General features: G+C 39.4%; 1 protein-coding gene across 1 annotated transcript in view; it reads left to right on the plus strand.

Moving 5' to 3' along the window:
* Positions 1-23441, plus strand: part of HMCN1 (hemicentin 1) — a 189280-nt gene that overhangs the window by 69116 nt on the left and 96723 nt on the right. The window contains exons 13-28 of the mRNA XM_026062720.1: positions 2810-2951; positions 3381-3508; positions 4254-4367; positions 5561-5719; positions 6473-6667; positions 7590-7688; positions 9158-9285; positions 11315-11459; positions 12979-13091; positions 14583-14742; positions 15595-15769; positions 18224-18351; positions 20186-20458; positions 21513-21608; positions 22030-22224; positions 23234-23364. Coding sequence (XP_025918505.1) covers positions 2810-2951; positions 3381-3508; positions 4254-4367; positions 5561-5719; positions 6473-6667; positions 7590-7688; positions 9158-9285; positions 11315-11459; positions 12979-13091; positions 14583-14742; positions 15595-15769; positions 18224-18351; positions 20186-20458; positions 21513-21608; positions 22030-22224; positions 23234-23364 — 2381 coding nt within the window. The remainder of the gene's footprint in view (positions 1-2809; positions 2952-3380; positions 3509-4253; positions 4368-5560; positions 5720-6472; positions 6668-7589; positions 7689-9157; positions 9286-11314; positions 11460-12978; positions 13092-14582; positions 14743-15594; positions 15770-18223; positions 18352-20185; positions 20459-21512; positions 21609-22029; positions 22225-23233; positions 23365-23441) is intronic.

The raw sequence follows: 23441 nt of genomic DNA on the forward strand, positions 1-23441 counted from the left end.
AGTATATAGTTGTGTGATTTTTTTTTTTTTAATGCATTTTTACTTATGGATCTCAGACTCTTCTCTGAGCTCACACAGCCAGTTAATGACTGAAAACAAAGTCATCAGGTCCTCGCAATAGTTCTGCTATCCAGAAATCAGAGCACCAGGTGACATATTGCATCAAAAAGTCTTCCTTAAACCAGCAATAACCTTTTCCTTCAAAAGGTTTATATGCTTAATAGGGGTGGCATACAAGTTTTCATGAAATGCTAACAAACCTGAATTTTTCATGAAACTCAAAACACAAAACATAGTGCAAATATTTGAAATAAAAGTATACTACACAGGTTAAATAACTTATGTGCATGATTTGTATGCTGATGTTACCACTAATTATATCTTAAAACTCCTTTTATGCTCCTTAAGAAACTTGGTCTCATGTTCAGTGAAGATATATCACAGGACAAATCATCCTATAGGAATTGTGATCATGGCACACAATAAAATGTCTAATGTCCATGGGACTGTTTATGTACTGCTTGTACTCCCCTACCTTGTGGATGTAGTGTGATTTAATTAGTCCATATTTTCAAGCAACGGTGGATATGCTCAAGTACAGCTGTCTTGTTAAAGTCAGCTGGGTCTGACTTGACTGATAATGTCTATAGCCTTGCTAGCCCCTATTTCCCAAACCTCTGCTACGCTTGATAAACCCATCCATGGGAAAGGTGAAGAAATGGCCTTTTTATTTTTTTGGGTGCCCTGAACTTGATGTTTGAGCTTGTGAAAATCATTTAATTTTTCATTATCTCAGTTCTTCCATCAGCAACAGAGCATCGCTAACCCCTTCTCATTAAGCGCGCTGAGGTTGTGGGGAGGACAAGTCTTTAAGTTCTATGCTTTAATGCTATTTGCTTGAAAAAGATCGTTGCCTAAAAAAATACCGTGTTTCTGCCCTGTAAGAAAGCAGAGCCTGCTTCACTCCCAGCACATTTTCAAGAACATTCAACTTCTTCTAAGAAAAAGTGAAGCAAACTCTGCTTTCTTGGCAGAAACACTGTATTTTTTTTTTTTTGTCAATGCTCTTTTTAAGCAAATAGCATTAAAGCACAGAACTTGGAAGCAAGTCTTTCTGCCCCCACACTAATGACAGGCGTATGGCATTAGGCCTTCCCGAGGAACTGAGCTGCAGGAGGGCTCCTGCTTGCTTTCCTCGTCATCGCAGACTCAACGAGAACGAGTTCTGCTGTTACCCTGGAAGTTCCTAGCGTTGCACTTTCATGTCCACTGTCTGATAGGTTCTGCCCCCCACAAATACATGGTATTTACTGGCTATTACCCCTTTTTCCTTAGCAGCAATAAAAACTTATCAAACATCTGTCATCTGAGTCTATAGGATGGTGGAATTCCCCGTGAAGCTAATGAGAGCGAGCTGTGCAGAGCAGCTCTAGCTCCATCCCCTGTGTACGTGCATTTAGCCTCTCTTAGTCTCCAAAACGAGAGAGCAGCCTTAGGCTTTCAGTCTGAGGTTGTTCAGCAAAAGATATTCTGCACGCGAATACCTTAAAACTCAGGCAGCACATGACTGGCAAAAGCCCAGACCCCTAAAATTAAAGTGAATGCCTCTGGTCCAATAGTCGCCGGCTTTATGCCTTAGCGAAGGTGAGGCAGCAGCAGTTAGCACTGTAAATTCCTACTTTTTCAGGCAGTGAGCGATGGGGATTTTTTTCTCTCCGCTCTAAGTAGACAAAAACATATATCGTGTGGAATAAAACGTCGGTTGCCACAGTGCATGGTGTTGCTGGTCTTTTAACATCATCGAGGAAATCTGTGAAGGGTACAAGTGAACGAATTCCATGGTGCTACCCGGCGTCTCTTCTTGAGAAAGCGTTGTTGAAAGTCACGGCGTAATTGGTGTCGTCAGTGCTGTGTGTTCAGTTGTCCTCACCGTAACTCTGCCGTTAGCCTCCTTGTGCGCCTGTGTGCACATGATGTCTTTTATTTTCGTCACCCAGATTAATTCTGAGATAGGCCTGCCAGAAAGCTTGTGTTCGCTGGTTTTAGTTTTCAGGAGTTTGTACAATTTTTTCTTAAATATTTCTTCCTTTGGATTTACACTTTGTTGATTTAATACTGTTCTGCTGAGTTTTAAGCATGCACTTAAAATTCAAAGTTAATTATTACGTGTAGGTTGAATCCATGTGAAACCACTAACCTTATTTTCTATTCAAAATGATGACCTGGCACAACTTGGTCTTATTTCACCCTGGCTTTGTGGCCTTGATGGGTCGTGTTGGTGAATTTATTTGGTCTGTTCTGGCTTTTTGTCAGAATTGGTGTCCACATTTGGGAACTCTGTATTCTGTATCTCAATACAAAGTGAACTGTGTAGGCATGTGAATTAATTTGGTCTCTGTAACCTGAATCCTGGCTTAATATTGCCTTTCTGTAAAGGCATGTTGTGTTTTATGCTGAGGAACTGGAAGACAGAGGAAGAGAAGAAGGAGGTGGGGTCTAAGGAAATATAACTAATTCAAGAAATATGAACTCTCTGAATAACGTTCTAGGTAAAGGGACTTTAAAGAATGTCATGAACGCAGGTTATTTGTATTTTAGTGTAGCAGCCAGCCATATGACATAGTTCATGTGTCTCTAATGGTCATTGCCCATGTTAAATGGAGGTAGTTGGAAGGAAGCGTTCATGTCTCCTTTATTGGGACTGTTTTCTCACAGCACAACTGTTTGAAAACTATAAGAAAGCAGTTATTATCATCTGTGTTTGCAAAATGGATCTTTTTAATTTGCTATTTTTTATTTCTTTTACTAGAACCACCTAGGGTTGTCATCTCGCCTAAGAATCAGACTTTTACAGAAGGCTCTGAAGTGTCTATCAGGTGTTCTGCAACAGGTTATCCAAAACCAACAGTAGTATGGACACATAACGATATGTTTATTATTGGTTCAAACAGGTAGGGGCTATAGCTTTCTCCCCCCCTCCCCCCCCCTTTTTTTTTTCCTGTCTGAGAAAGAAGTTTTGAAGAATGCCAAAATATTCTGACTCTTTCTTCCACAGGAGTCTGCGAGTTTCAGGAAATTCTGCCTCAAACTTCACCTTTATGGCTCTTTAATTTCAGTTTCCTCCTCTCTAAAATAGAAATACCATGATTAGCTTCTTCAGAAGTCTTTCACTAGGTTAAATTTGATGCTATTCACCAAATACATTGTAATCCTCTGAGAGATTATAATAATAGCAAATATTGTTGTTTATCATAATAAAAAAACAATAATACTTCTTTGTAAACCCTCTGGTCATGGGGCTGCTGCTGTTTGGAGGGTGGCCTTACCATTTTTTTTTTTCTTTAACTTGTGATTTTGGTTAGTCCTCTGTTTATTCCCAGGTACAGATTGACCCCAGAAGGTACCTTAATCATAAGAAAGGCAATTCGAAAAGATGCAGGACTTTATGGTTGCTTGGCAAGTAACTCAGCTGGGACAGAGAAACAGACGTCCAACCTTATCTACATTGGTAAGCAGGAAAAGAAACAATGCAATGGAATTAAAAAGCAAACTAATACATGTTTGGGGAGGAAACATTGATATTTACAGAGCCATGCAGAACATTCCAGTAGAAATTTCAAAAAATTGAGGAAAGATGTTGAACAGCTCAAATGTCCCTTTTTGTTTTTGTTCAAATCCAAGCAGTGTTGTTAGGAGATGTCTTGGGCTTGATGTTTCTACTTATTCTACTTTGAAGAGGAAACTAAGATCAGATATTAAAGTAGGGTAGGCCTGCGTGACTGAGTAGGTCTTTGGAGGAAACCATGCTGTTGTAAATTCCTGTAGTGTGTTTAGAATTTTGGAGTCCTGATCCATATTGTGTCCTCTAAACACCACGATAATATATGTTTTACTGAATTAGAATAAATTTAATAATAGCAGTGTACTAAAGCTCTTGATAACTAACATCTAGCTGGAGAGAGAGATACTCTGAGTCTTTTTACTTCCTACTTGATCAAGCTCTTTCATTTCTTTCCTTAAATTCCTGTATATTCTGCTTGCAGTCCAGGTGCTCTGGACGTTCCAAACTCTTCTTTTTCCTGTTTGCCAGTTTCTGGCAATCATCCTATGTGTTTTTCAAGCCTGCTTGATTTTTAATATAAATATTCTGTCCACCTAACAAGAAAAAGTCAGTCTTTCACATTATGTGTCTTTAAAAATGGTATATGCTTTGGATGAAGAACTCATTTTTTTTCTGTATTGTTTCTTTTTAGAGGGCCCAACATTGACCATAGTTCAAAGTGAAATTCTGGTTGCCCTTGGAGACACAACTATTATGGAATGTAAAACGACTGGAATCCCACCTCCCCAAGTTAAATGGTTTAAAGGTGCATTTCTTACTTTGTGTTTGGTTTATTTACTTAAGCAGTAGTATTTTAAACGGTGATCTTGAAGTGACTTCATTTTCTCGAAAGCTGATGTAGTATTCAACCAGTGACTGACCTACGAAGTCTTCTGACTGAGAAGATGCAGCACCTGACCTCTAGAGCATAAATTCTTGCTCCTGTTTAAATACAGTGGATAAACATATCCTAACATAAGTAACAAGATAGAGTTGAGCCTCTTGCCTACTTTAATAAGGTTCTTTCTTTGTCAGAAAATGTTTAGACACATTACAAAAATCTCAAAGTATCTTTCTATTTTTGCCTTTGGATGTTTCCTCCAAGTCTTTTGCAAAGTCTAAGAATTTTTTATTTGCTCTTTCTTCCAAATTGCAGAGGTCTCTGCTATAATTTATTAAGTAGTGAAGCAGGCTGTTGGGTATCACAAGCGAAGAAGGTTTTTATAGAGTTAAACCAGAGTCAGAGAATCCCCTGGCTCAAAACTGATCCTTTATTCTCAGAAAAAGCAGTCGACTGCTGCATGTAGTTGTGTAAACCACCTTCCTGACTGTTTTCTGGAATACCAGCAGTCTTGTTTGGTAGGTGTTGCCAACAGATGGCTTATTCAGTCCAGTCTTTCATTGCTGACAGTGGCTGGAGACAAGCGCAAAGCCTGTTGTGATCTGTTTGGAAATAACCTTCCCTCAGAGGAAGCTTCTTCTGAACTCACCTAGTTGATGGTTAGAGCTGGAGTCAACAGGCTTTGGTACTCATCCCAAAGAGTACGTATGGGCCAGTTTTGAATGTTACACAATAATATTGTGGCTACTGCTGAGTGTGAGGTAGCAGAGCTGTTCTCCAGGTTCTGCAGAGTTGCTGATCTGGTAAGGAGCTGGCAGGCAAGTGGCTGCCACACTTAATCTCTAATTTGGGAAGGAGAAATACAGCCTTACCCACTGTCCTAGTGCTAATCTCCATCCAAAGCTACTTGGGTTTATATCCCCCTTGTAAAATAAATAAATAAAAAGGGATTTGCAGTAACGAATTTTCCCACTCAGTTGAATGGAAGTCAGAGTGGTTATCTGCTAAGTGAATACAGTCATGTTGTGAAATAATCTCAGACTTGGACGCTGTTTTGTTGGAATAACTTTGGTAAATACCCTGTGATATTTCAGTTACTTTTTTCTGTTTGGACTTAGGTGACTTAGAGTTGAGGGCATCTGCATTTCTCATTATTGATAGTCATCGGGGTCTTTTGAAGATTCAGGAAACACAAGATCTGGATGCTGGTGATTACACTTGTGTGGCTACCAATGATGCAGGGAGAGCCTCTGGAAAGATAACCCTAGATGTTGGCTGTAAGTAGCTTGTAATTTAGATAATAAATACTCTGATTTCAGTATTTCTATATCTGGTTATTGGTGCACTTGTTTATCTGAGCTTTTGTCACAAATAAGCGTATGTCTTCGAATAGTTGTGTATTCCGGGAACACCTTTTTAGTGGTGTTCACTAAGCTAAGTTTCCTTGTCTCATTTGGACTCCAGCTTTTCTTCACTCTTACTTCTTTTGCAAAGCGTATAAGTTATGAGGAGGGAGAGAGAATGAGAGAAAAAAACTGTTCAAACCCCAGCCTAGCATAGTTCTCAAGAAGAGGATCTATTATACCAACCTAAGTCACCATATAAGGTTATTGTAAATTAGTCCTTCCTCTCCTCTTTCCCCAATTCTTTTGAATTGCCTGTGGCCTGACAAGTCATGTCCTGTTATAAATGCACATCTCTGTCAGGTACATACGCTTTCTGGATAACAAGCAAAGCTCTTTGCAGGAAAGGAGGAGCTTAACAACACTAAAACCTGAGCATGTACTTTCTTCTGAAGGAGGTGGCTGTACCTTCGTGTTTTGGAGGCGATTAGCCCATTTCTGAGCTCCCCATTATGAACATAGAGTATGCAAGGATGCTTTTGCAGCGTGTTGCTGGATTTGGGAATCAGTTGTTAGGAGAGTAAATGGGCATAGTAGGATATAAATTTAGGTTGCCAATAGTGTAAGCAGAATGCTAATGTCACGTTGCTTCCCCGACTTACTTTCTGTGTGCTCCTTTTCTTCCAGCTCCCCCTGTTTTCACTCAGGAACCCAGTGATGAATCCGTGGACATTGGCTCAAACATCACACTGCCTTGCTATGTTCAGGGTTACCCAGAACCAAAGGTTAAGTGGAGGCGGCTGAATGGTGCTTCCCTTTTCTCAAGACCATTTGCAGTTAGTTCCATCAGTCAGCTCAGAACAGGAGCTCTGTCTATTAATAGTAGGTGGACTAAATTTTTTAAGGAAAACATATTGTAAGGAAATATGACATATGCAGTGCATTTAAGTTGCTATGCTACTTTATAGTATTCAGTTAACTTTGTAAAAGTACTAAATTTTAGCAGAGATTCTGTTTCTGATACTGCCTTCATTGCTGTTGACACGCAGTTTGCTTTCCCCTGAATTTGGAAATTTATTGTGTTTGGTCATTTGACTTCACTCCTATTCATAGAAATGATTATATTTCTGTTAAATATATGTAGCTTATGGTCTCCATTGACACTGAAGAGCAGCAGATTTTTTTTTTTCTTAGAGAAGTGTTAAATTCACTGTTTTAGCCATGTCCTAATTTGGGTAGATAACTGGAAATTCTGCCAGTGTCTCTGTGATTCCAGTTACCTGGAGCATTTCAGTCACCCAAACATAAAGTGATGTTATTCTGTTTTCTTAATTAGCTATTTTATTTCCTGCTGAACATAATCAGCATGGGTGAAGTAGTTCCTCTCTACTGTACGTATAGTGCGTTAAATTGTATGTTATGTACTGCTGTGTAGGTGTCTGCACACATACAGACACACATTGCTATATATAGTTTATGATAGTGTATGTATGTGTGGATATATAGTATACTATCATACACTGTATATACATATTAGTATACACTGTGTTAAAGTGTATGCTGTATCTAAAGTGATGAAAAGTACCATATATACATAATACTTTTTTACTTAAGTTCTCACATAGTCATTGCTTTCCTACTTTTTGACCAATGGAGATGAATAGTCTGACAAATAAATATTTTAAAAGTGAAAGATGTAAGCATAGGGTATACATATATTGCAAACTTTGGGAGATCATTTAAGACACTGTAATCTCATCTTTTTTTCTTCCTCCTCCTTCTTCTTCTTTTTTTTTTCATCCAGATTTGTGGGTCAGTGATGAGGGGACTTATATCTGTGAAGCTGAAAACCAGTTTGGAAAGATTCAGTCACGGCCAGCCACAATCACAGTAACTGGACTGGGTAAGACTGGTTCATGTCAGTGACATCAATAAAAGCTGCATTTCAATACCTGGAACGTAGCTGGAATACGTGATATTTGCTGGTGTTTGTACAACAAATAGGATGTCTGTGTTTTATATACATACACAGTGGCAAATCTGTATGCTTATATCTGAGGCTACATTTACATGTATGTAGTCTTCTGCACAAACTGAAGCAGAAGATATTTGCATGGAACATTATAATTGAATTTAGTGAATTTTGCACATTTGAACATTGCCTTTTGACTGGCTACAATAATTTGAATTAATTCTGTCTACACTTTATTAAATGGACCTTCCAAAGTGATTTTTCTTTCCTCTGTTTCTTATACCTAAGTAAATTTATTAAGAAATGAAAAATCACCATGATGCTCAATGCTAATGATGAATTTCCTGCCATCTAATTCATCTTAAAAATAAAAAGCAGCAATGAAATAGCTTAGGGCATTGTGTTGATATAATTGGGAAGTGATCCAAGAAGACTGTAAACATCCAGCCTTGACAATAGCTGTGCTATTAAGGAATTGTTTATTATCTCGGTTGGACAATTGGCAATAAAAGGAGGTAATAATGCTATGGAATGTATATGTTTGTGGGAGCATAGGAATTGAGGTCCATCTGCCATCAGAGAAAACATTTGTTATCTTAAAACATGTGGTGGGAATCTGTATGCTAGTAACATTTGATAGACAAGATGTTTTTACCAATTCAAAATTGTTCTTTAATCCCCATTATTTAAAAGCAACTTATGCTATGTGTGTATACAAGGGCTTTCTGTTGGAGCTTTACTGAGCATGCAGAATTTTTGGCCAGGCTGTTGACCTCTATTCTAAAGTTTTAAGTTTTATGTTAAGTTATTTTAAGTTTAAGTTTTATACCCAGAGGAAACCACTACTTATATATCGCCCTCACCAAACCTGCTGTTTTTATTCTTCAGTGTTTTGCCCCAGTAAGGAAAAATAATACATCAACTTGGTGTCCACAGAAACTTAAGTTTTCAGGGAAATACTGTATTGGATCCAGTTTCAGCTGGACGACGTCTGCCTTTTGCTGCAGTTCCTTAGCCTTAGGGTCATTTTATGTGCATTTCCTCGACTTCCTTTTCTCTTCCATGTTACCCCATCCCTTCGTTTTGTTTCTTCTGCCTTCGTCATTGGTGTTTCTGATACCAGAGTGCTCTCAAGTACACTTTAAGTGTGTTGGCACTATCATGCTGTTTGACTGTCACATTTTTCTCTTTCCCTTTTTTCTCTATTTAAATCGTACGGTTTTCACCACAAGAAATGTTTCTTCTGCAATATGTGCATAGCACCTTGCACAAGGAGACCTTTGTCTGACACTGCTGCAAGTAGCGTTAGTGAAAGGACAAATAATAGAAGTTCAGAGTTTATGCTTTGCATGAATATATAAAAATGCCTAATTGTTCATCTAATTCTTTTTTTGTTCAAGTTACACCTCTGATTGGAGTAAGCCCAGCCACAGCCAATGTAATTGAGGGACAGCAGCTCACTCTGCCATGTGTGCTGCTTGCTGGAAACCCCATTCCAGACCGGAGGTGGATTAAAAACAGTATGGTGGTAAGAATATTTTGTTTTCTGTAAGATTCTTTGACAGAGAAAATCTGCAACTGACGTTTTCATCCACGATAGCAACTTGGTAAAGTGTCTCTCTTACCTGATTAATTTACAGAGGTTGATGTGTAAATATACTAATAAATTTTACACTTACAAATAAAGCTGTAGCGCAAGACTGGGCTGGCTCACAGGAAGCAAGGGTCCAAGTGTCCGAGAGAGCTGAGTTACGGCTGACCACCTCAACGCGATGGGAGCTGCTGCCTCCCTGGGAGCAGCCGAGGGGCTGGGTGTGCAGGGCTGCAGCTGCTGCTGAGTTTCTGCAGGGGCTGCCGTTCAGAGTGCGGCCGTTCCCCCCCGCCCGAGAAACGATAGCTGAGTACTGCTCAAAATAGGAAAGGGGAGGTGCGGCATCCTCACCGTCATGCCTCACTCTCATCACTGCCCATGCCGGGAAATTTCAAGCTCCAAAGCATAGATGAGGAAAGAGGAGGCAGTAGTGGAGGATGTGAAGGTCTAGAAATGAATTAGGAACCAAAGTATTTGTGAATTGTCCTTTTCTCTCTTCCCCTCTCTCTCTCTCTTTTTTTTTTTTAACTGACAGCAGTTTTATGTATGCTAGTTAGCTTCTGAACGTCAGCTTTCGACTCTGAATACAGGAATGCTAGTGGAGCATCTCCATCAGAATGACAAAAATACTGGGATTTTGAATCCTGGTAACTGAAAACTATTTCTTTTTCCCTACCTTTTAAAATAAAGATATTGTAAAAGTATCAGAAAATTTCTGCAGTTTTCGGCACTTTTTTAATATCCTGAGTTTTACTGTTGCCAATGGGATGAGACCAAATGTCAGCATCCCTCTGCTGTGTACTCCTTTCTTAGTTGTGCGCTGCTCAGCGCTTGAAAGCCTGTATATTTTCTCTTTCCTTCCAGAGCCTGTCATCGCTAGTTGATAACTCCTGCACGAAGGAAGGTTGCACGCACACGCTGTACCTACGTTTGTTGACTGAGTGAAGTTTCATTTCTTTAGTAGTAGGCAAATTATTGGCATAGATCCCTGTGAAGTCCTGCTTTGTATCTTGCTTGCAAATTGCTCCCTAAAGCCCCTTCTCCGCACCTGTAATTGAAAGAATTGCTAGCAAAAATTCCTTCACCTGAGCTTCCACATCCTACATTAGATACTGTCTTCTGTCAGTAGAGCTGCAATTCATTTCCTGCTGATTTCTCCTCCAACAGCCACCTGTGAAATCCTGCCTTTACCCTTGTGGCTTCAAGGAGACCCAGCTCAGTTTTTGTTTATGGTCACCAGGCAGAACCCTGGCACTGTCTTCCCTCGAAGTTGCTAGAGTTTTCTGCTCAATTTTGTACCACCGGGAATCCTTGCCCTTTTCTTTAGACTGTGTAGGTGTGATGGACACAGGCTCTGACTTTTGTGAGAAATGCTGCCAGGATGCTTCTCTCAGAGTTGCTAATGCCTCTGTACAGGGGTGCTGGTTTTCTGCCCTTCTAAGCACATGGCAAAAGCTACAGTCCAGTGGAAGTATTGGAGCAAATCCCATTTAGACCATTTAGAGAAGGATGCGACTTATTTCTGAACGGGGCATGACTGAAACAATTTCTCATTCTGACAATCTGTCTGTAAGGCAAGTGCACATTACTGAGCCTGTTGTATGCTGTGCTGTTCCGGTTGATTGATAAAGATCCCTGTAATTTTTTTATGTTGCTATAGGATATATGATTTTTTTAAAAAGTACTATTCCTTGGTGAGAGTTAGAACTCTTCATGATCTTTCACAATAAAGGACTTTTAAGTGTTGCTGCTGCCAGCACTTAAAACAAAAACATATGCTATCCTATCTGCCAAACCTGTGCGACATCCTCAGAAGGGGAATGTATGCTTCAGAGCTGATTGCTTTTTCCTGACAAATGGGTAATTTAAAAAAAGGTGAAAGAGTAAAGAGAAGTCGCACTGTATCCCAAAGAAAATATGAAACAAGCGTTTTCTTCAGTAAAACGTTACATCACTCTTTTGGCAGCTGGTTCCCAATCCCTACGTTAATGTTCGCAGTGATGGCAGCCTGCACCTTGAAAGAGTTCGGCTGCAGGATGGAGGTGATTATACCTGTATGGCAAGTAACGTTGCTGGAACGAACAACAAAACGACCACCGTTAACGTGTATGGTAAGGAACGCTGTTTTCTTGCTTTGGTGCTGATTTCAAGATGAGAATGCGTTTCTTACTAATAGTAGCTCTGACTAGAGCTTTTTCATTAAAGTTATGCTAATTTCTCAAATATCCTCTTTGTAATGATGTTACTTTGTGTAGTAATGCGGAGAGAATTGGGGTCCAATGCACAGGAAAGAACTGTGTGGTTGAGACTGGTTTTAGAATAAAAAAACAAGCACCATTTTGTGGTCTTGAAAAATCTTCCTTTTTAAACATCTTTATAGATTGTGCTTTGCAGACTTCATCTCTAACTTTATTAACAATACAGGCGCAAGTGGGAGTTTACTGGAAAGCCATGCCAAGTGCTGTCAGAGGGATTTCATAATTGATAAAAGGAAGCACAACTCATGGGAGTATTGCACTTAAAATAAATTATGAGTCTGGCAAAACTTCTTTTTTTTAACAGTATCCAAAATTACACTGACAGCAAGACAAGTGTTAGTGTTGTGGTAACGCATCTGTATTTCAGCTGCAGATACTTGTATTAACTGTGTGGGGGGTCACAACCACTTCATTGTTTACAGCCTGAAATTTTCTCACATGTCAAATTAATCACGGGAGACTTATTTTAAGCTTCACTGAAGATGCTGGAACATCTTTTTATGTTAAAATAGCTGGGTTTTTTTAATATATGCAAGTACTCAGTGTCTGATAAGGTCTTCCACGTGAACAGCAGTTTTGGAATTTTTCAGAACTTAAGGACAGAAATCAACATATATATATATATATATTTAAAATCTCTCTCTTAGATGTCGTATATACAGGTTGTTATACTGAGCTTTTTCTCTCTGTTGTTAATTCAAAACCAGTTCAGGTAGGCAGTGGAACTGTAGTTCTCGTTATCTTGTTTGTGATTTTGTGAAGTGATTTGGTGATTTTAATCAAGTTCCTCCATCAGCAAGTCCAGTCCCTGCAGAAACCATCAGTGCAGTTGCCACAATTTTCTGACATTTGTGACAAGGACTAAAGGAGCTTGGAGAGTGATCAGCTCTCTTGCTCTTCTAGCTGGTCTGTTCAAAATACTGTCCATTGATTGAAATGGATTCAGCACCAAAAATGCTGAACCCATTCTTATGAAACGTGCTGTCTAGGATGGACGTACAGAGTATTCTTTCAGGAAACCTGGCCTAAAATGTCAGCAGAGGATACTGTTACAAACACTTTCTGAAATGACCCCAGTCAGCTAGGTGAAATACCTACGGTTAGTTTAAAACTACATGTACCTAATCCAGTGATTCCCCCATGGCTGACGTGTTTTGTTACGAACAAGCATCTAGTTGTAATGAAAGACTGGATAGTGGAGGAGAAAGTGATCGGTCAATGTCAATTTTGGGGTTCGGAGAACAGACAGAAAATTCCCTGTCCTTGCTGTCTGTATGAAGTAGTAGCTGAATATGCAGACTTTATTGTAGGAGATGTGCCATGGTTTGAAATCTGCCTTTTGCCTGTGTTTAATATATATATTTATTTTTAGTTCTGCCTGTTATTCAGCATGGACAGCAGATATTCAGTACCATTGAAGGAATCCCAGTAACGCTGCCATGCAAAGCAAGTGGAGTTCCTAAGCCGTCTATTGCCTGGTCCAAGGTAACTTCTCATCTTCGAGCTGTTCATGATGAAAGCTAAATTGAGCACATCATTTAGCTATAATAAAAACTATATGCAAGAAAAACAGCCAAAAACCTTTGTGGTGAGGGACCTGGAAGTCTCTATTTATTTGCATCTGCTTTTGTTTCTTAGAGCGATCCTTTCTGGCCATGCTCCAGGTACAGATCAAAGTCCTGTTCTTTGGAGAGGCTTTGCTGGTTATCTCTGTATCTTTCTATTCAGAAATTGTTAATATTCTTGTTGTGAGTTGATAATTTGAGATTTGGAACTTGCTGCAGATTGAAAGCTCAGTTTTGTTTTGGAGGTTTATTTTAAGATGACTTTTTTTTCTCTGAGAAAAGCATGTGTGAGAATGGCATTGTGGAGTTGACCATTTGTGACTTTTCCTCATGTCCCTGACAAGAGATCCGCTTATGAGGAGGGAAGAGCATTAGGTAATGAATGGTTCCAGGGCTGCAGTTTGAAACCTTTTTTTGAAAAATTGGGTTGAGGTCTAAGAATCAGACTGAGATTATTTTTTTGTTTTGTTTCTTTCCCCCTACTTGAACAACATAATGTCTGGTGATAACAGGTATTTGAGGTATGTTATAGCTTGCAGGACCTTGCTGTGAACGCGGTGTTGCCTCAGAAGTTGCCCAGATGTAACTGATTGTGAACAGTTTTGTTTAAAAGCAGGGAGAGAACCCAGTAATTGGGTTGGTTTGGCAACGAGTAAAACAGGAGAAATGAGATGCAGTGAAAGGTTATCTTTCTCCTTAATTATCAAATACAACTTCCTGTCCACACGGGGAAGAATCTGCTGACTGAGAAACGTTTTATACAAAGTCTGTTTGTACAGCAAAAATGCACTTCAAAATTAATTCACTTGAAATCTTGATTTTTTTTTAAGAATTACGGTCTGGAAAATGTAAAAGGTTTTCTGCATAAGAATCCCTGTACTTCTGCTCTTGTTACTGCTAGAAAGTGAGCTCAGAAGAGTGATGAGTTTGCTGACGTTAGTTAATTTATATGGGCAGAATTTTGGCGCCAAGCTTCTTAGTTAATTCAAAATATTTTTTCCATCGCAGCTATAAACAACAGAAGCAGTACTGTAATGTAAGTTAGGATATTGCTCAGTTTCGTCAGACTGCCTGCAAATTGTTTGGTCTACAAAACCGCATTAAAGAGTGTAAAGCATACTGCACAGTGAAAAATCTGACCCAGTGTTATGTTAAAAATACAACTGTTTTCATATGAAAGGGCCGCAACAATGGGTTAAACTAGGGGAGCTACTCCAGGGACTGACAATTTTTATATTCCTTTAACAGTGTTTTTGTTTTCATTAGATTTTATTTTATCTCCGTAAGCTTTGACTTTCTTTGAATTAAATGCCTGTAATTTATTTTATTTCAGAAAATCCATGCACTGTGGGGTTTGTTTCTTTTTTTTTTTCTTTCTTTCTTTTTATTTTATTTTTTTTTGTTTCCACAGAAAGGAGAACAAATTCTTCCCAGCAACATGAAATTTTCTGCAGGGTCTGATGGAAGTCTCTATGTAGTTTCACCAGGGGGTGAAGAGACTGGGGAGTATGTGTGCACGGCAACAAATGCTGCTGGTTATGCTACACGGAAGGTCCAGCTAACTGTCTATGGTATATACAAGTTAAAACCAAATCTAGTGTCATTGTTCCCCCTTCTGGCAATTGAGCTCTAATTTAGGCTGCAGAACCTGCTCAGGTGAATGTTCTGGAGTATGATATCTGCAGTGCAAACAGGCTTTAAGCTAATCTCTACTTAGTGCCTTTGATTTTGGATCCGGTGATCTGCTACATACTAGGCAGTTTTACAAATGGCTGAGATTAAAAGTCCTATCCTTCAGCCATTATGATTCTCTTAAAACCTCCTGGTACCTGTCACCATGTGTTCTTGGACTAGGGAATTTGGGCATATCATAATTTTATCTTGTATGGCAGTGGACAGGAAGCACCTGTACAGAAACAGAAGTTCCTGCTGATGGAAGAGAAGAATGAAGATTCATTAGTCCCGTCCTTCACAAGTCTTCCTACCATCTCCCAGTATTATCAAAAATTTGGTTTAGATGAAGGTTTGGGCTTGCTGCGCAAGGCTCTTTGGCTTGTAGGTATTGGCACTGTAGTGTAACATAGTTCAGGTATTGGTCGCAAACGACCTGTGTAGTACAGAGCTCAGCATACATGAACAGCGGGTGTAGACTACTTATCCAGCTTCTCGGGCAGAAAGTGCAGCCTTGCTGATGTTTGTACTGTTGCATCAGCCAGTGCCTGAGCTAGGAACTTGGGTTAATCTGCATTACGGTGATTCACAACAGCAAGTTTAATGCAGACATGTCATTAAAAAATAAGACTGTAATGTTATATACCTGATATAAAAAATAGATGTTTAATCTGAAGTAAAATTGTATGGTGTTACATTTGTACAAATATATATATATTCATTGCAGTTTCTTAACATGTTCCATGTTATAGTGAAACCTAGAGTATCCAGGCCTGGAGACCAGCAAGGAAATGACTATGATAAACCCATAGAGATCTCAGTAATTGCAGGGGAAGATGTCACACTTCCATGTGAAGTAAAGAGCTTGCCACCCCCCATAATTACCTGGGCCAAAGAAATGCAGCTCATATCTCCATTCTCTCCGAGGTAACAACATTTGATGAAAACAAAAGAAAATGAAATTGCTTCTAAGCTTTCAAGGTTTTGGAAGGGCATACAATTTTTAATTGCCTCTTGTTCAGTCAGAAGGTATTAAGTTGTCCTTGCTTTTCTTTCCTAAGGACCCTGTTTCACTAGGTCTTGAAATTCTTTTCCCAAACTGAGCACGTGTCCCTTTCTGAAAGATACTAAAGCTGTGTGTCATGGTCCAGACTCCATTCCAGTAAGTGTTTATAAGCAAAGACAGAACTTCAAAATTCACTCTGAGTTAGCAACCTCAGGAGGCCAAGGTCAAAGAAGGTCCCATTATATTTATACTGTGGTGGTGCCCTGAGACCCACATAATCTGTGTCTGATTTTAAATCTTTAAAAATGTATTTTTCTTTTCTTAAGCACTTCATATTTATGCTCAGGGGAGCGTTGTCTGTTTTTCATATGAGGTATGGTCCGCCAGTAGAATACAGATGATGATAAATGTTTGGGAGTGCTTACAAGGGCTCCTATCTTGCTGTGTTTTGGATCCAGAAACTCTCCAGTTGCTCATGAAAATAAGAAAACATAGTTAAATGCTTATAAAAATGTTGAGCTGACAGCTCTGGAGACTGAAGAGTTGGGAACAGACTTGTCTGGTCTACAGGGTGGACCATGATATTTGGTTCCTTCCTTACTATTTTGGTGTGGAACAAAATAAGGGAGGCAAAAACTAGGTGGTTCTTTTCCCCATGTCCCCAGCTGAAGTGCCAGGCACCATCACAGGGGCTGTTAATGCTTTCTAGTCTTCAAGATACCTAAGAAGAGATAAAGGCTATGGCTCTATTCCTAAACCAGGGAACAGCAAGTCTGGCCAAATGCACACACTAGAGATTGCTGTGCCAGTTGTCTAGTGTGTCTCAGCGATTCCAGTGCAATGGTGAGGAATCATACAGACCTCAAAGTGAGCCTGTCGCCTTTGTGGAAAAGTTGATCTTCAGATCCACCTATTCCTGTGGGTCTGCAACAGCGTTAGCAAGTAATATCTGGGTGTGCCAGCATTTTTTGTGATGAAGGGTCTTGTGTGCAGAAAGTTAATTTGTTGGCAGTATTTTGTGTGGATTTTTCTGCTGTGTTCTGTGACCACATCTCATGCACTAACGAATCTGCATTCTTGATCCATTACTTGTCCTTATTTTACCTCATGAGACATAGATAAATTAGGCTACTTGCTCATGGCTGTTGTGGAGGGGTCCAAGTTGTCCAGTGAAGAAGTCCAATTCAGCCCATTCCAAGATTGTTTACAGATGTCAGCAAAAGTTAAAGAATTAGTCCAAACCAAATTGTTTGAGACCACCCAAAGACAATGTTAGAAGTGTGACCAGTAAACAAAAGATGAGTGAAATCAGAAATGAAGGACTTTTATCAGGAAGTAAATCTAATAAGTGGACAACATAATGAGAGGCAAGCTCCTCCAGCCATCATGTCTTTCGGGGATACTTTAAAAAAGAAAAAAAGAGAGATGGGCAGCAGAGGAGGAATCATGATACCACACAGATATGGGGGGCTTAGAAGAAATGAACTTCTCTTTCTTGCCATTCATTTCTCCAGGCTGTTGCAATCCCCAGATTCACCATTTATACCAAATAAGCTGACATCGTCCTGATTAGAGAGTGCCAGAGAAAGGAAGACAGGTGATATCACCAATTCCCACCAACTTTGTCTAAACTGAATATAACCTTGAGTGCAAGACTTGAGTTTCTAGTTGTCAAACCAATTCATAGATGTCCGTACCTTATTTTTTTTCTTCCCTGTCTCTATTTCTTTTGTCTTCTGTTTAAGAAGAGTTTGGCTTAGCTGGCCAAGACTGTATCTTTGAATGCTGCAAGCCTGTGACCAGAACTGTAATAAAAATCAATGCTATACAGTTAACTACTTAGCGGTGAACAGTGACAAATTCTGTTAACACCAGAGCTGGTGGTTTTGAATCAGAATAGCCTTCAGAAAAGCCCTTCTTCCTTCTTAACTATCATAACATCTTTTTTTTTGTCGGGATGAAATAGAATCAAAAACTTTACAGCAACTTTCTGACACTGATGACCTGGGCTGAGCTTATATTTGTGACTGGAGGTTAAAGGGCTCCATATCTATTTGATTTTTTTTTTTCCCTTGCTCATCTCTAGAAGTAAGATAGGTTTTAATATGTCCTATAAGTAGCTAAAACCAAATTGTGTTATGTAGATCTTATATTTTCAATATTTGCTCAGTGTTCTGAATGTAGTGGTTCAGGAAAGAGTTACAAAAAATGAGTAAGTGTAAGTCATAGTTTAATAATAAAGCACAATGCAATGTCTCATGTAGAACAGTGTTATTTTAGTTCACAGCAATGGTTAGTAATATGTAAGTAGAGATCATTCTGCTTTCAGCTTTCAGTAAATATTTATACAGTGTATCTGCTGCTTATTTTTCCAGACACACTTTCCTACCCTCGGGGTCAATGAAGATCAGTGAGACACAAGTTTCAGACAGCGGAATGTATATCTGCGTAGCCACAAATATTGCTGGGAATGTGACTCAGTCAGTGAAGCTAAATGTACATGGTAAGTTTTAACTAGGATAATCATTTGCAAGGCTCCACTTGGAATTTAGCATCTCTTCATGCAGAACATATTTTCTTAAGTACATTTCAATGCTATTGACCCATATTCTTTCAGGTCATATTATCTTCATATGCAAATTGTTGTTACTGCTTATCTGAAAAGGAAATACTGCATGCATGTGTATGTGTGTGAGTGTGTGTGTGGTGTAGCTATCTCTCTATCTTCCTTTAATGTTGCTTAGAATCGTGAAGGAAATACAGCACTACATGGTATTTGATTCTCCCTAAGTCAGCCACAGGAGTTTAGAATTGTTGTTCCTAATGCCTTTGGGAGTTCTCTGTATAAGAAGTTTCTCGTTAGTAAGTCTTCCACCAAATGCTGAGATTAGCGAAGTTAGCTAAGGCTTATAGATGTTAAGTTCCCACCGATCTGATGGGAATTAGATATCCAAACTCTATTGATAAGGAGTGTCCCAAGTTTTCTTGTACACCACAAGTGGTGGTAGTGAAACCAGTGCGCAACATTATTGCCTGTGGATGGGCACTTGCTCCTGTGTTTGTCCTGAGCTGTATGCCTATAGATTCTGCTCTACCCACCTATGCAAACCAATACTTTAACCCATCTTCTTACTGCCCTTTCTCTGCTCAGACCAGCACCTTGTCCTTGTGCCCAGCCTTCCTCCCTCTCGGTGAAGGTGTCTAATCTTGGTTGCTCAAGCTAGGACCCATGTCCACTTGGCTCACCTTTTACCATGGATGAGCACACTCTCACCCCCTTGTCTCCTTCCTGCTCTCCCTACACTGAGGCCCCAACCACGGTCTCCTCAGTTCAATGTCACATATCATTAACTCCATGCTCTCCTGTTTATTCCTCCTCACCTTTTTTCCATGTCAGACAGAAGCGCAGGCCCTGGCATATGTACTTCCTGCTAGTGCTGTGGCACAGAGGAGAGCAGGTGCAGGAGCCATGGCTTGGTACAGCCCAGACGAGGCTGATCAGTAGTAGCTGCACATGGAGATGGTTCTCCTGTGGCTCATGTGGAGTTTTGGGGAAGCCAATGCCCATTGCCGGCATATGGCTTTGAAGTGGATCACATACCATGAACGTACCAGATTGGAACTCCTGCCCCAAGCAGCTCCGAAAACTTCAGACTACGCTAATTCGATTACAATGGCTGTAACAGACTGCTGTCTAGCTGTGTGCATAGAGAGATCCAGTATCAGCGCACATCTTTGTTTATCTATACTTGTACATTAGCAGAGAGTCTGGAAAAATGGCACTTGTTATTGTTTCAGGCATTCTTTATAAGTCTTTTTATTGTCAGTGATCCCTAGAAATAAAAACATTGTGGCGAAAGAGTTATGTCAGATTTATATTATTCTTTGGGACCAGCAGAATCTCTTCTAGTCATACTTTATCTCCTTGTCTGAACTTGTGTTTGGAAGCATGCAAAGATGAGGGATTAGGGGGAAGGAAATTAAAATGTCAAAGGGAAAATGTAGTTAACTTTATCATAAAAGCTTTTGAATTGTTTATGTTGTGAACAGCCTGTATCCATAGCTGTTTGGATATGCTCAGTGCAATAAGAGTATGCTGCTTCTAGGGAAGTAATGCAGTAGAATTTGAAACTTAGCCTATCCAAGTTAAGCAATAGGGTATTGTACTTCCAGTCTGTAGGGAATGTGCACTTTTGCTTCCTTAGTCACTTGAAGGGAATTCAGTTTCACTGAATAAGGAAGGACGTTTCCTAAAATAACAAAAACTGACAAGTATTTTCCCAAGAGTGATCTTGCACATCGTTTTCTTCGCGTTACTGTGGACTTTCTTGTCTTAGTTCCTCCAAAGATACGGCGTGGGCCTCGAGTTATGAAAGTACACGTTGGCCACAGAGTTGACATACCCTGCAGTGCCCAGGGGATCCCTCCTCCAGCGATCACCTGGTTCAAAGGCAGAAGTACCGTGCTAATGGATGGTGGCCAGTTTATCCACAGCCCCGATGGAGCACTAAGCATCAGCAAAGTCCAGCTTTCCGATGCTGGAGTCTACAAGTGCGTCGCTAGTAATGTAGCGGGCAGCGACACGTCAGAGATAACAATGCAAGTTCAAGGTATTTCAACTAGGCTGGTAATCTTGCCTCCTACCATGACCAAGTATAATTTCATGCCAGTGCTGTCTGCTGTGTGTTTTGGAGGACCATATTGTTTGCTGTTGTAACTGTTACGTGGTACAAAATCCAAATCTGTGTATGCTTTAGATGCTATATTCTGATGTTAATTAAGGAAAATTGAAATAGGCAAAGAGGCTTCGGAGGGTTTGCAGAAATAAGAAAAGGAAACCCAAAATATAATGTATTTTTAAACAATCTTTAAAGATGCTTGTAATTACCCAGTGCTTTTGCACTGAGTAATTAAAATGAAAAATATTGTCTCCCTGTGTTCAGATGTCAAAAGCTTTCAAATAGTCTGTCTCTGAATGTCAGAGCCTGATATCACTTTAAGTGGAAATGGAATTTTGTATGAGCTGAAAGAAGAGCTCAGCCAGTTAATATTCTCTTAAAATAGTAACTGGGCAACAGTGATCAATGTGCCCCTTTAAGTATAAAGTATGACTACTGACTTGCTCAGCTGACTGACATCAATGTAACATGACTGACTTCATTGGGAATTATTTCTTTTTTTGTGATAGTCTAAAGCCAATATTCTGATCCCTTTGGATTAGAGGTGCTGAGACGCACCCATTATAAACAACAAAGAACCTCCGCTAACTTCACTTAGTTATAAATAATATTCTTCCTATAGTCCCAGTCAGCACACAAGTTTAAAATGAGATGCAAGAATGAAGGATGGAAGAAGTACTAAGACGTGGTATAAGAAAAAACAGTTTAGTATTTTTCAGATTTTGCAGAAATACTGTGTCTGCCTTCAAAATAAATATAGCAGCTTTTAGAGAGAACCAATCTGAGTCAAATTTTGAAAGTCTCTTTGTACTGCTTACTTCCTAAATGGAAATCAAGAGACTACTTGTATAGCGCATTTCATCAATGTGTGATTATTGGAATGTGACCTGTATGAATGAGAGAGACTAGTAAGATAGGAATTGCTAGATCATATTTTCATATTTAGGAGCAGAGGGCAAGACGCTTTTCTTGATCTTTCTTTCAGAACCTCCTACTGTAGATGATCTCGACCCTCCGTACAATAGTCCATTTCAAGAAAGAGTGGCAAATCAACGTGTTGCGTTCCCTTGTCCAGCAAAAGGTGTGCAACGTTATTACTGCTTTCAGTGACAAATGTATATATATGTATTTTTGACAGTTGATAATTGTTAAGTTTATTTGTACTGCCTGTCATTGTAAAAATGTACAGTGTGCAGTTTTTTCCAAGCGTACTTTTATGCTAAAAATTAAAATTAACAGTGATTTAAATAACCACCGTATGTGGAAGTTCTGTAAAAAGTCATTGCTAGCCACCGAGGGCATTAAAATGTTTAGGACTAAGGTTCTTAATGTTGGTGTCATGATATAACAGTAGGGGCTTCCTGTAAATTTGAAGGCCCATTGTGCCTCCGTGTGGATTGTCCTTACCAGTAAGAGTTGCAGCAAGTAGTGGGAGTTATTTGAATCCTCCTTATTCTGAGCTAAGCAAAGAATTTCTTGAAGTTTCGCATTTTTCTTGTTAGGTATTCCAAAGCCTGTCATCAAATGGCTACGTAATGGAAGAGAGCTGACAGGCAGTGAACCGGGGATTTCGATTCTGGAGGATGGGACACTGCTCATCATAGCTTCCGTTACGCCTTCTGATAATGGAGAGTATGTCTGTATGGCAGTCAATGAAGCTGGAAGCACAGAAAGAAAATATAACCTGAAAGTTCATGGTAAATAATAAATAGAACTAATGGGGAACTGTTCTCAGAAGAGCGTCTTCTCTTTTATTGTTGGAAATTGCATGCCCCAAGTCTGCCCATGAGCAGTTGCATTAAGAAAACTAATTTGAGTACTTGCAGTTCTGTTGTTCTCTATATAACTTCTATTATTTCTGTTCACAGTAGCTTTATATGCAAACCATCTTTGTTTTGCTCAAATAATTGGGAGAGTCTTATTTACAAAGAGCTGTAGTTATACTTGATGACTTTGACTCAAATAGCAATGAAGGCTTTTGCACTGTAGAAGTTAAAGACTGGGTGATAGATTCACATTTCAGATATAAATATGAGAGAAGTTATTGCTCACAGACTGGAACACAGAGTAGGAGAATACTTGCTCCTGATACTCTTCTTCCCTATCCCTAATTGCAAAATAGAAAATCTACAGCTGGCCGTGAGATATGTTTTGGAACAGTACATTTTGCTTCCAACAGTGTGCTTTTACTCTAGCCTTGTTCACTTCCCGTGATAGTTCAGATACCCAAGCAGTATTATATCTTTATCTTTTTTCCAAGAAAAGCAGGAATTCTATCATGTGCCTGCAGGCCTTGTCAGTGGGGTTTGAACTTTCTCATCCACCACATAAGCCCATTTTCCATGCACACATAGTGGGAGGAATAATAGGCATATCTTCTTGGAGAAATGAAGAAATGACTCTCTGGAATCTAATTCCTTTATATAATAAGCAGATAACATGGGATTATAAATTACTCTTTTAAAATATTGATGATGATTGTGTTTTAAGTAGTTTTCTCTATGAGTTTGTTATTGGGCAATAGAAGAGTCTGTTCTTCAAGAATAAGAAAGGGGAGGTATGTCCAGAGTGAAGAAGAAACATCAGGGAGTAGATGAAATGGGTCAGGGAAATTTAGATGACAGAGGTCCTTCGTTGGGGGGGAAGGAAGAAGTGGGAAATCACTGGGATAGAGGACATCATAGATTACTTCGAACTTTCTTGCAGTTCCCCCTGAAATTAGAGATCAAGAAACGGTGACAAATACATCTGTAGTTGTTCAGCATCCTGTAAGTCTCTTGTGTGAAGTATCTGGTAACCCCTTCCCAATAATCTCCTGGTATAAAGAGGATATCCAGGTATGTACAATTAACCAGCTGAAGTAATATAATCATCATCAATTCCAGCATTTTTTATTAACTATTATGTATTAACT

The sequence above is a fragment of the Apteryx rowi genome, unplaced genomic scaffold (assembly GCF_003343035.1).
Source record: "Apteryx rowi isolate R43461 unplaced genomic scaffold, aptRow1 scaffold_100, whole genome shotgun sequence".
Classification (NCBI taxonomy): Eukaryota; Metazoa; Chordata; class Aves; order Apterygiformes; family Apterygidae; genus Apteryx; species Apteryx rowi.